The 12,114-nt window shown below is 41.3% G+C and overlaps 1 protein-coding gene across 1 annotated transcript in view; it reads right to left on the bottom strand.

The window, feature by feature from the left end:
• Nucleotides 1–12,114, bottom strand: part of fam193b (family with sequence similarity 193 member B) — a 39,925-nt gene that overhangs the window by 3,215 nt on the left and 24,596 nt on the right. The window contains exons 5-9 of the mRNA XM_061927981.2: nt 9,217–9,628; nt 8,962–9,145; nt 8,634–8,867; nt 4,001–5,027; nt 3,835–3,910 (exon numbers count right to left, since the gene is read on the bottom strand). Coding sequence (XP_061783965.2) covers nt 3,835–3,910; nt 4,001–5,027; nt 8,634–8,867; nt 8,962–9,145; nt 9,217–9,628 — 1,933 coding nt within the window. The remainder of the gene's footprint in view (nt 1–3,834; nt 3,911–4,000; nt 5,028–8,633; nt 8,868–8,961; nt 9,146–9,216; nt 9,629–12,114) is intronic.

The raw sequence follows: 12,114 nt of genomic DNA, 5'->3' as shown, positions 1-12,114 counted from the left end.
GAAAGAAGGAGTTTTTGAAATTACCGAATCTAAAAAAAAAACGTTCATGTTTCCTGGGCTCCATGGACGTGTGCGCGAAGTGTAATCTGGGCATCCAGATCGAGGAAGACCTGTCGTGGAGTGCGAACACCTCTGTGACCATCAAAAAGGCACAGCAGAGACTTTACTTTCTGAGACTCCTCAAAAAGAACCACCTGTCACAAAAACTGCTTGTGTCTTTCTATCGCTGCTCAATAGAGAGCGTGCTGACATACTGCATGTGTGTATGGTATGTCAGCTGCACGGCGGAAGAGAGAAACGCACTTCAGAGGGTCATAAAAACTGCCATGAAGATCACTGGCTGCTCTCTCCCCTCCCTAGATGAACTGTACAGTGCCAGGTGCCGCAAAAAGGCCCAAAACATCATAAGGGACCCATCTCACCCCGGACATAAAGTTTTTGAACTGCTGCCCTCGGGCAGGAGATACAGGACAATAAAATGCCGGACAAACAGATTTAAGAACACTTTTTACCCGAGAGCTATAGTGTCGCTGAACACAAGGCATAAAAAAGAATGACTGTGCATGTGAGCTGTGTGCTTGGTATTTGTATGTATTTTTATCTATTTATCTGAGTGCCATGTTCTTATGTTTTTATGTTATTATGAATTTGCACTAAATTAGTTTAGTTTGCTTGCAATTTCGTTGTACAATGTACAATGACAATAAAGATATATTCTATTCTATTCTAAAGATAATGTACACGTTATTGTAATTTAATACAGCAGTGTTTCGTAACCGTAGGACGAAGTTCCGTTGTTGGGCTGTGAACGTTCCCCAGAGGGCTCTCAAAAATATGTTTCTCAGCTGTGGTCTGTAAGGACCGCACCAGTACTCCGTTATAATACAATTTTCCACCACTTATGGCAGTAATGACAATCTCAAACAAACAGAAGAAGTCTGGAGCTAAAGTCATAGACGTTTTTAAAGCGCAACAATTATGACAAAAGTGATAAAGCTGTAGTTCATTTGCACTTAAATTTGATTGGCAGATTATTTATGTTACATATATATTATTATTATTTACTATTAATTCAGTTGGAATTTATTTGTTTTAGTACTGCGCGATTGTATGTAAACGTATCAGTTTTTACGAGTCGCTTCTTTTACAGTCTATTTGATTAGACTTTATTTTGTATTTAGTCTGACCTAAGCCTTGATAATAATCTTTGTAATTAGCGCATGGTTTTAATTAAGGCTGAAACGACGCGTCGACGTAGTCGACGTCATCGGTTACGTAAATACGTCGACGCCGTTTTTGTGCGTCGGCCCGTCGCATATTTACGTCACACTACTTTACTGTCATGGCGGAGCGCAAAGCAGACGATGCGAGCGAGGGGAAAAAAGCACGCCAAAAGTCGTCAAAAGTGTGGGAGTATTTCAATAAACGGCCTAATAATGTTGTTGTATGCACACTGTGTCGAGCGGAAATGGCCTATCATAGCAGCACAACGGCTATGAACGAACATTTGAAAAGAAAACCCCCGACAGCGTTCTTGCCATCACCATCAACAAGTCAATCGTCCGCGTGCGTATACGTTGTCATTATTACACAAAAACATGAATGTGTCATTTGTATCTGCGTTGTAAATTCATAAACTAAAGCACCGTTTCGCTCTGAGAGGCGCGTTTGGCGTGCCTGTTCAGTGTTTACAAAGACGCGCTCCTCTTTAACGCTGTGGAGAGGCGGCGGCGGCGAGCGAGCGGCGAGGCGGGGCGCGCCGGGAGCGACGCCGCAATCGTGCCCAGGTGCGCGATCCGCGCAGTTGGAAGAGAAAAGACTTTGTGTAAAATTAAAAGATTGTAAACCTGGCAAAGCCGTCTGGCGTTCAGTCTGTCGGTCCTGAAAGAACCCCACGGCACAAGACGTGTCACAAACGCTAACGTTAATTAGTTGTGCAAATACCTTTTACAACATTAACAGTTACATATACTATGTACAAACCAACAATTAACTTTCACTTTAATCATACTATCATTGTTGTGTTATTAAGCAAAATAAGCAATACTTTTACTTTTGTTGAAATGTTTACACTGTACACTTTTTTGTATTGGATGTTTAGCTTTATTTTTGCACATTTTAGCAAATAAGCAATACTTTTACTTTTGTTGAAATGTTTACACTTGTTACAGAATATTTCCGTTTTGCACTTTTTTGTATTGGATGTTTATCTTTATTTTTGCACATTTTAAAGCAAAATAAGCAATACTTTTACTTTTGAAATGCTTATACTATTCCAGAATATTAAGATTTGCACTGGATGTTTACTTTTATATTTGCACATTAAAAAGCAAATAAGCTACTTTTAATTTTGTTAAATGTTAAAAGTTTTAAAGGTTTACATTGTTACAGAATATTTTGTCATGTTGTTGTCAATGTTGACTGAGTGGCCATACTTTTTTTTTTGTAAATAAAAGCCATGCCTTTTGAAAAAACTGGCCTACATTTATTTTTTCCTCTTCATTTTAAATTTAAAAAAAAATCGTTAAAAGGAAAAATAATCTATAGATTAATCGAAAAAATAATCTATAGATTAACCGATTAATCGAAAAAATAATCTATAGATTAATCGATAGAAAAATAATCGTTAGCTGCAGCCCTAGTTTTAATATAATTTGACATGGTTTATCCTGTTAAAAGGTTAAGGAGGTTAGATAAAAGTATTGAATACGAATAAAATCAAGAGTAAGATTAGTAATTCAGTGTTAATATTTGAGTGGGCCTTGGGCCCCTCAGTAGTAAAAAAGTTGGGCCCGAAGTTAAAAAAGTTAAGAACCCCTGTAATACAGTATGAGGCGTTAAAATGCGCGACCGAGTCAGCTGTAGTTGCTTTTTAGGAAAGCTGCACACGTCTGTTGTGTCTGCTTCGTACAATATGGCTATCAATATTTAATGTTTGCCAATGTGTCGTTAAAGTTAACAGTAAGTTGTTTTACTCTTCATGCATCATCATAGGGTGATTAGTTTTGTTTATTTATTCGGTCTGTCTTAATATACAGTTGTTAGATTTTATTTAGACTAGTGGTTCTCAAACTTTTTTCCACCAATTACCACCTCAGAAAACACTTAGCTCTCCATTTACCTACTCAGTGGCCTAGTGGTTAGAGTGTCCGCCCTGAGATCGGTAGGTTGTGAGTTCAAACCCCGGCCGAGTCATACCAAAGACTATAAAAAAAAATGGTACCCATTACCTCCCTGCTTGGCACTCAGCATCAAGGGTTGGAATTGGGGGTTAAATCACCAAAAATGATTCCCGGGCGCGGCACCGCTGCTGCCCACTGCTCCCCTCACCTCCCAGGGGGTGATCAAGGGTGATGGGTCAAATGCAGAGGACAAATTTCACCACACCTAGTGTGTGAGTGACAATCATTGGTACTTTAACTTTAACTTTACCACCATAATGAGCAACATTAAAATACAGTAGCGTAGTAGGCCTGGGTAGTCATTAAAACAAGGCAGGGATTTTATTTAACAAGTATATTTAATATTTTTATAACACACAGTTTGAAAAGTAACACTGTGTTTGAATATAGAAAAATAAAACACTGTACTTTAATCAATTGATTCTTTGGCGTACCACTAGATGGAGCCAGCATACCACTGAGAAACTCTGATTTTGACATTTGAGAATGCTAAAATGTTATCTAAATCCGGTACATCCTGGGATGTGTTGGGTTGATTACAATTTAAGCAATAAAGATAAATGAGAAATTAGAACAAATCTGAGCAGCGTTAACATTATGGTCGACTTTGGAGGTTCCACTGTATTCTGACATATGATTTTGCTTTCTTTACCTTTTGAAGTATTCCACTTCCCGATCAATTTCATCCATTTCTTTTGGATCCACATCTTTTGGCAGAAATACATCATCTGCAGAAAAAGTTACAAATACAGAAAGAAATAAGAATTTGCAATCATGCACACAGTAACATAAATGTATGTAAATCAAGAATCTCGCACCGATAGCACTAGTGGATTTTTCCCCCTTGTTCTTGTTCTTCTTACTTTTCGCCTTGGACTGCGCCTGCTGCTGCACATTTGCCGCAATGCTGGGATGAGCTTTGCTCTCGGGATCCTGCTCACATCTGCTTGAACGTATCTCAGGGTCACTTTTAACTTTGTGCACATTTGGGGGGCCCCCGTTTGCAGCAGTGGCTGCATTTCTGGATGGTCTGTTCTCCTCAGTTTTCTTCAAGCCGTTCCTTTGGCTGTCAGGCGACTGCTGGAGCTGTTTGAGCGCTGCTTTTGAGGCATTCCGAATGATTTCGGACACCCTTGACTCACTGACTTTTGGATTGTGCTCCGAAACAGATTGCTCCTGTTTTGGCTGTTGCTGCTTTTTACTCTTCTTTGACTTTGTACCAGCATTTCCGACTGTGCTGGTTTTAGGATCGGCAATGTCCTCCTTTGTTGTAACTGTTCCTTGGTTGGATACTTGTAACAAACTGTCACATCCAGAGGAAGTGCATTTTTCCGGGGAGCGCACCCGAATGAGCTTGGAGAGACTTGGCGTAGTGTTCAAGCGCTGGATGTCTTTAGAACCGCCTGTGCCCCCTCCAGATGTGACGGTGGTGGTATCTGGGGATGTGTTGGTGTCCTCCCATCCATTGACCAGGTCCAGATGGTTCCTAAAGGTTCCCAGCGAAAGAGGGGCTAAGTCAAGGTCTATCTGCTGCAAATCGGAGGACCCGTTGAGATGAGACAGTAAATGGTTGCCTTCCAGCGTAGCTGCCTTTTTTGGGAAATCATTGACATCTAGATTGAGGTCGTACATGCTAAATGAGGCCCGAATCGAGTCTTTGATGGTGTTTTTAATCTCTTCCAGTCGACTGGTGAGGAAACTGTTGACTCGCTCAAGTTCCAGCTGTGGCCAGTCCAGTAACCGTGAAGCCTCTGAAGTGTCAGACATGGGCTCGTCTGTGGACTCTGATGGATTGGAGAGGGGATCACTGCCTGCAGCACCCATGTTGCCCTGTAGAGCTTTTTCCTGCAAAATAATATGCATGAGGTTGATCACAAATCTAATGAGTTAGAGTAAAACATACACAATTATCTTCCACTGACAGCAGTGCATGTAGTGCGCTACTGTATACAGTTGTGATCAAAAGTTTACATACACTTGTAAAGAACATAATGTCATGGCTGTATTGAGTTTCCATAAATTTCTACAACTCTTATTTTTTGTGATAGAGTGATTGGAGCACATACTTGTTGGTCACAAACAACATTCATGCAGTTTGGTTCTTTTATGAATTTATTATGGGTCTACTGAAAATGTGACCAAATCTGCTGGGTCAAAAGTATACATACAGCAATGTTCATGTCCCTTGGCAAGTTTCACTGCAATAAGGCGCTTTTGGTAGCCATCCACAAGCTTCTGCTTGAATTTTTGACCACTCCTCTTGACAAAATTGGTGCAGTTCAGATACATTGTTGGTTTTCTGACATGGACTTGTTTCTTCAGCATTGTCCACACGTTTAAGTCAGGACTTTGGGAAGGCCATTCTGAAACCTTAATTTTAGCCTGATTTAGCCATTCGTTTACCAATTTTGACATGTGTTTGGTGTCATTGTCCTGTTGGAACACCCAACTGCACCCAAGACCCAACCTCCGGGCTGATGATTTTAGGTTGTCCTGAAGAATTTGGAGGGAATCCTCCTTTTTCATTGTCCCATTTACTCTCTGTAAAGCACCAGTTCCATTTGCAGCAAAACAGGCCAGAGCATAATACTACCACCACCATGCTTGACGGTGCGAATGGTGTTCCTGGGATTAAAGGCCTCACCTTTTCTCCTCCAAACATATTGCTGGGTATTGTGACCAAACAGCTAAATATTGTGTTTCATCTGACATCACATGTACAAAGATAAGACCTTTTGGAGGAAAATTCTGTAGTCAGATGAAACAAAAATTGAGCTGTTTGGTCACAATACCCAGCAAGATGTTTGGAGGAGAAAAGGTGAGGCCTTTAATCCCAGGAGCACCATGTCTACCGTCAAGCATGGTGGTGGTAGTATTATGCTCTGGGCCGGATTTGCTGCCAATGGAACTGGTGCTTTAAATGGGACAATGAAAAGGGAGAATTACCTCCAAATTCTTCAGGACAACCTTAAATCATCAGCCTGGAGGTTGGGTCTTGGGCGTAGTTGGGTGTTCCAACAGGACAATGACCCCAAACACACGTCAAAAGTGGTAAAGGAATGGCTAAATCAGGCTAGAATTAAGGTTTCAGAATTGCCTTCCCAAATTCCTGACTTAAACGTGTGGACAATGCTGAAGAAACAAGTCCATGTCAGAAAACAAACAATGTATCTGAACTGCACCAATTTTGTCAAGAGGAGTGGTCAAAAATTCAACCAGAAGCTTGTGGATGGCTACCAAAAGCGCCTTATTGCAGTGAAACTTGCCAAGGGACATGTAACTAAATGTTAACATTGCTGTATGTATACTTTTGACCCAGCAGATTTGCTCACATTTTCAGTAGACCCATAATAAATTCATAAAAGAACCAAACTTCATGAATGTTTTTTGTCACCAACAAGTATGTGCTGCAATCACTCTATCACAAAAAAAATAAGAATTGTAGAAATGATTGGAAACTCAAGACAGCCATGACGTTGTTCTTTACAAGTGTATGTAAACTTTTAACCACAACTGTATATATATCAGTCTCAAACCTAATCAAAGGTAGTCAAACTCATTGTGCTTACTTTGTGTTCAAATAAATTAACCAAGTCTAATCACAATAAAGTGTACTATTGTATTCTTCATTTGAAACATTGGTTTTGGTTGTTAAAGTCATAGTATGTAACTTTTTTTTTTTTTTTTTTTTACAAATATTTATTTTAAATAGAATCGGAATCAGAAATACTTTATTAATCCCCGAGGGGAGATTCAGAGCATTTTCCTCAATTTCAACAGCCAATCATATTGAGTAACAGTTACATTACAGACTGACCAGGCATGTAACGATAAATGATATTAATGATAACCTGATGATAAAACTACCAACGGTCAGTATGACCGTTTTAAATTAAAATTATCGAAAAAATCATGATTGATAATCACACTTATAAAAACACATTGTCTAAGAAACCAAGCTAATCATTTGTGCGAATTTAACCTACGTGCTGTGCTCGCTTACACCAGAATGATCGACCTATACTCAAAAGAATACGACCCCACTTTGCGTTTATCATTGAAAAATCACTCGTAAACCTTTACAAATGAAGACAAATGAAGATTAACATTTAGAAACACTCAAATAAAAAAAAAACATGGCTCTTAGGAAGCCAGAACAGTATTATATGTTTCTTCTGACAAGAAAGTATATTTTGTATGAGAATATTTTATAATTACAACTTCCATTGTGTATAAGTACTTTTTGAGGACATTCATTAATACTGTAATACTAATTGTGATAATTTTGCTTACAAAAACTGTGAAATGTTCCTATCACTCCATCTCTAATACTGACTGAACAACCCCAAAGGTCAAAGTGAGTTTATTCTGCCTGCTGACAGACAGAAGTGGCTAATTCTAGCAATACCGTATTTGTCGAAGTATAAGTCGCACCGGAGTATAAGTCGCAACTGCCGAAAATTCATAATAAAGAAGGAAAAAAACATATATAAGTCGCACTGGAGTATAAGTCGCATTTTTGGGGGAAATGTATTTGATAAAACCCAACACCAAGAATAGACATTTGAAAGGCAATTTAAAATAAATAAAGAATAGTGAACAACAGTCTGAATAAGTGTACGTTATATGAGGCATAAATAACCAACTGAGAACGTGCCTGGTATGTTAACGTAACATATTATCACGGTGGAAGAGGGGTTAGTGCATCTGCCTCACAATACGAAGGTCCTGAGTAGTCTTGGGTTCAATCCCGGGCTCGGGATCTTTCTGTGTGGAGTTTGCATGTTCTCCCCGTGACTGCGTGGGTTCTCTCCGGGTACTCCGGCTTCCTCCCACTTCCAAAGACATGCACCTGGGGATAAGTTGATTGGCAACACTAAATTGGCCCTAGTGTGTGAATGTGAGTGTGAATGTTGTCTGTCTATCTGTGTTGGCCCTGCGATGAGGTGGCGACTTGTCCAGGGTGTACCCCGCCTTCCGCCCGATTGTAGCTGAGATAGGCTCCAGCGCCCCCCGCGACCCCAAAGGGAATAAGCGGTAGAAAATGGATGGATGGATGGATGGATTATGGTAAGAGTCATTCAAATAACTATAACATATAGAACATGCTATACGTTTACCAAACAATCTGTCACTCCTAATCGCTAAATCCCATGAAATCTTATACGTCTAGTCTCTTACGTGAATGAGCTAAATAATATTATTTGATATTTTACGGTAATGTGTTAATAATTTCACACATAAGTCACTCCTGAGTATAAGTCGCACCCCCGGCCAAACTATGAAAAAAACTGCGACTTATAGTCCGAAAAATACGGTACTTAAAAACCGTTACAGGTGGCAATATCATTATTGACTTTTTAGTTATTGTGCTTTTTTATCCTTCATTTATCAAAACTGAAGTGTAGCACAGCTGGAAAGAAACAAAATAACATTTTACAGTTGCCATACCTTCTTTTTTTGTTTGTGCCGAGCCCTTTTAGCCGCTTTAGCGCTGTTAACAGGTTTGGGCTCCGAACTGTTGATGAAGTCCAACAACTCGTCCACATCACGGTTGTCAATAGCACCAGCCACTGTCAGCTCAGAGTCCTGACGCTGAGGCAGCTCCTCCTTACGTCGGGTCAGTCGCGACCGAAGCTTCTCTCGGATCTCAGCATAGTTTCGACTGGTTGGAGCGGCTGGAGGCTATGACCAAATCGATGTTTTTCAATGAGAAAAGTGTCTTTACTTTGACTTCACGTCATATTTAAAACGAGCGTGAAAAAATAAAATGTTTTACCGCGTTGTGTCCGAAGAACTCGCAGTAACAGCAGTCGCAGTACTTTCCGTCCTTCTGGTTGGTGGAAGAGGAGGCGCAGGAGCTCCTCTCAGAGCTGCTGTCTTCATCCTCCACCTCCTCTAGCTCTGGTGACGGGTGACACAGCGTCCCGTTTGTCATTTTGTGCCCCTTACAAGCCTGGTCCCTGCAAATAAAACAAATATACAACATTTGCTCATTCAACAATCATAGTTAATAATCCTTGTGAGTACTGACCTGCAGGCCCCAGTCGACAAACTGCCTACATTGGTCGAGGCCGCTGTTCCCGTACTGTGTCCATTACAAGGGTGGTTACAGCCTGCAACCGGTGGGCCCGATTTGCCGTGTTGAGTGTTCACAGCAGGAATGTGGGAGTTTTTGCACGGAGTGGGCTTGTGAACTGATGTTGGGCTGTCTGAATTGGAAGAAGCCATTTTAGCGGTTGACCCGTGGAGGTTTGGTACCAGAGGAGAGAAAGGGCTATGAGCTGTGACACCGGAGGGGGATGAAGAGGTTACGTGGTTGTGTTGTCCCGAGCTCGATTTTGGGGGTAGGATGGAGGAATGTTGGGAAGATAGGCCCGTGGGACTGTTGGGGGGTACCGACAAGTCTGTGTGTTGATGATGGTCGCTGGCGTGGAAGGCTTCACCTGGAATATCACACGTGTCAAAACACATGACATTATTTTATCTGCATTTAAACCTTGTGTATGTCATTGGCTGATAATCTTATTTTAACCAAAAATATACCAACAACATTATATTATAAGAACAGATTAAAATATAAATGTATTTGTCACAAACAGTGTTTGTGACAGCCGTTATTTTTGGCGGTAACTATTAGTCTAACGCGTAATTTTTTATATTCAGTAACTCAGCTACCGTTACTACATGATGCGTTACTGCGTTATTTGACGTTATTTTTTATATAGTATCGGCTAGAAACTGAGAAGATCTGAGTGTGTTTTATTGGAGTGCTGCGGTGTCGTCCTTCTGATTCTTCCTGTGTCACAAGGAAGAGAAGAGGGGCGCTGTGTGTGGGTGTGTGTGGTGTGTGTGTGTGTGTGTGGGGGGGGGGCGTGTCTGTGTTTACTAATAAGACATCATGGCGGAGCCGAAGCCGAGTTTCTTAACATGGAGATATTCTCACTACTTTTCTTTTGTCGAGCACAAAGAAAAGAACATTTTAGTTAAATGTAAGTTGTGTCTTGGATCAAAGATAAATACCGTATTTTCCGCACCATTAGCCGCACCTAAAAACCACAAATTTACTCAAAAGCTGACAGTGCGGCTTTTAACCCGGTGCGCTTTATATATGGATAAATATTAAGATTCATTTTCATAAAGTTTCGTTCTCGCAACTTCGGTAAACAGCCGCCATCTTTTTTCCCGGTAGAGCAGGAAGCGCTTCTTCTTCTACGCAAGCAACCGCCAAGGTAAGCACCCGCCCCCATAGAACAGGAAGCGCTCCTTCTTGTACTGTAAGCAACCACCCGCCCCCGGAAGAAGAAGAAGAAGAAGCGCGCGGTGCATGCTGGGATATGTGACGTTTCATTTCCATTTGTGTGTTTATGTAAAGACCCCAAAATGGCTCCTATTAAGTGTGTTGTCTGTCTAATTATAAATAATGCAGACGAGGCGTGTTAACTGAGTTCTCAACGTTTACTCACAGCGTGCTCATAACCACATTCTAACTGCCAGCATACAACAACGCTTCTCAGGGCTACCGCGCATGCTCGTCACTATCGTTGCATGCTGGGTAGTGTAGTTGTTATATTTGCTAGCTCATAACATCACATTAAGAGACACGCTTACGCGCTTAATTCAATACTCGCCGTCATTCCGGGTGGATTGACAAAATACCTCCAGCCGCTAGATATTGGTGTCAACAGGGCATTCGAAGCTAGACTGCTAACTGCGTGGGAACAGTGGATGACGAAGAAGCGCGCGGTGCATGCTGGGATATGTGACGTTTCATTTCCATTTGTGTGTTTATGTAAAGACCCCAAAATGGCTCCTATTAAGTGTGTTGTCTGTCTAATTATAAATAATGCAGACGAGGCGTGTTAACTGAGTTCTCAACGTTTACTCACAGCGTGCTCATAACCACATTCTAACTGCCAGCATACAACGCTTCTCAGGGCTACCGCGCATGCTCGTAACTATCGTTGCATGCTGGGTAGTGTAGTTGTTATATTTGCTAGCTCATAACGTCACATTAAGAGACACGCTTACGCGCTTAATTCAATACTCGCCGTCATTCCGGGTGGATTGACAAAAGACCTCCAGCCGCTACATATTGGTGTCAACAGGGCATTCGAAGCTAGACTGCTAACTGCGTGGGAACAATGGATGACAGAAGGCGAACACACATTCACTAAGACAGGGAGGCAGCGCCAGACGACGCCAACATCTGCCAGTGGATCGTAAATGCCTGGGCAGATATTTCGGTCACAACTGTGGTCCGAGCTTTCCGGAAGGCAGGATTCACAGAACTGCTGGATAACAGTGACACTGACTCCGATGACTTCGACGAGACGGAACCGGCCATTTTGGATCTCACATTTGCCCAACTTTTCACTTCGGACACCGAAGACGAAGGATTTACGAATGAAGAATAACTTCAGAAAGTGAGCGCTATGTTTATTTTGTGTGTTGTGACATTAACGTTCGAGCAACATTATGTTGCTATTGCTCTGCACTATTTTGAATTTTACTATGTTTGTGATTGCACATTTGCGTACATTTTGGGAGTGAACAGAGTTGTTAGAACGCTGGTTTTTAATATATTATTAAAGTTTGACTGACCTATCTGACTGTTTTTTTGACATTCCCTTTAGCGCAGCGTAGGCGCGGCTTATAGTCCGGGGCGGCTTATTGGTGGACAAAGTTATGAAATATGCCATTCATTGAAGGTGCGGCTAATAATCCGGTGCGCCTTATAGTGCGGAAAATACGGTAAATAAATAAATGTACTTGTATAGCGCTTTTCTACATTCAAGGTACTCAAAGCGCTTTGACACTACTTCCACATTTACCCATTCACACACACATTCACACACTGATGGAGGGAGCTGCCATGCAAGGCGCTAACCAGCACCCATCAGGAGCAAGGGTGAAGTGTCTTGCTCAGGAC

Source organism: Nerophis lumbriciformis, linkage group LG35 (genome assembly GCF_033978685.3).
Source record: "Nerophis lumbriciformis linkage group LG35, RoL_Nlum_v2.1, whole genome shotgun sequence".
NCBI classification, from domain to species: domain Eukaryota; kingdom Metazoa; phylum Chordata; class Actinopteri; order Syngnathiformes; family Syngnathidae; genus Nerophis; species Nerophis lumbriciformis.
This window is presented reverse-complemented; position numbering and strand designations above follow the sequence as displayed.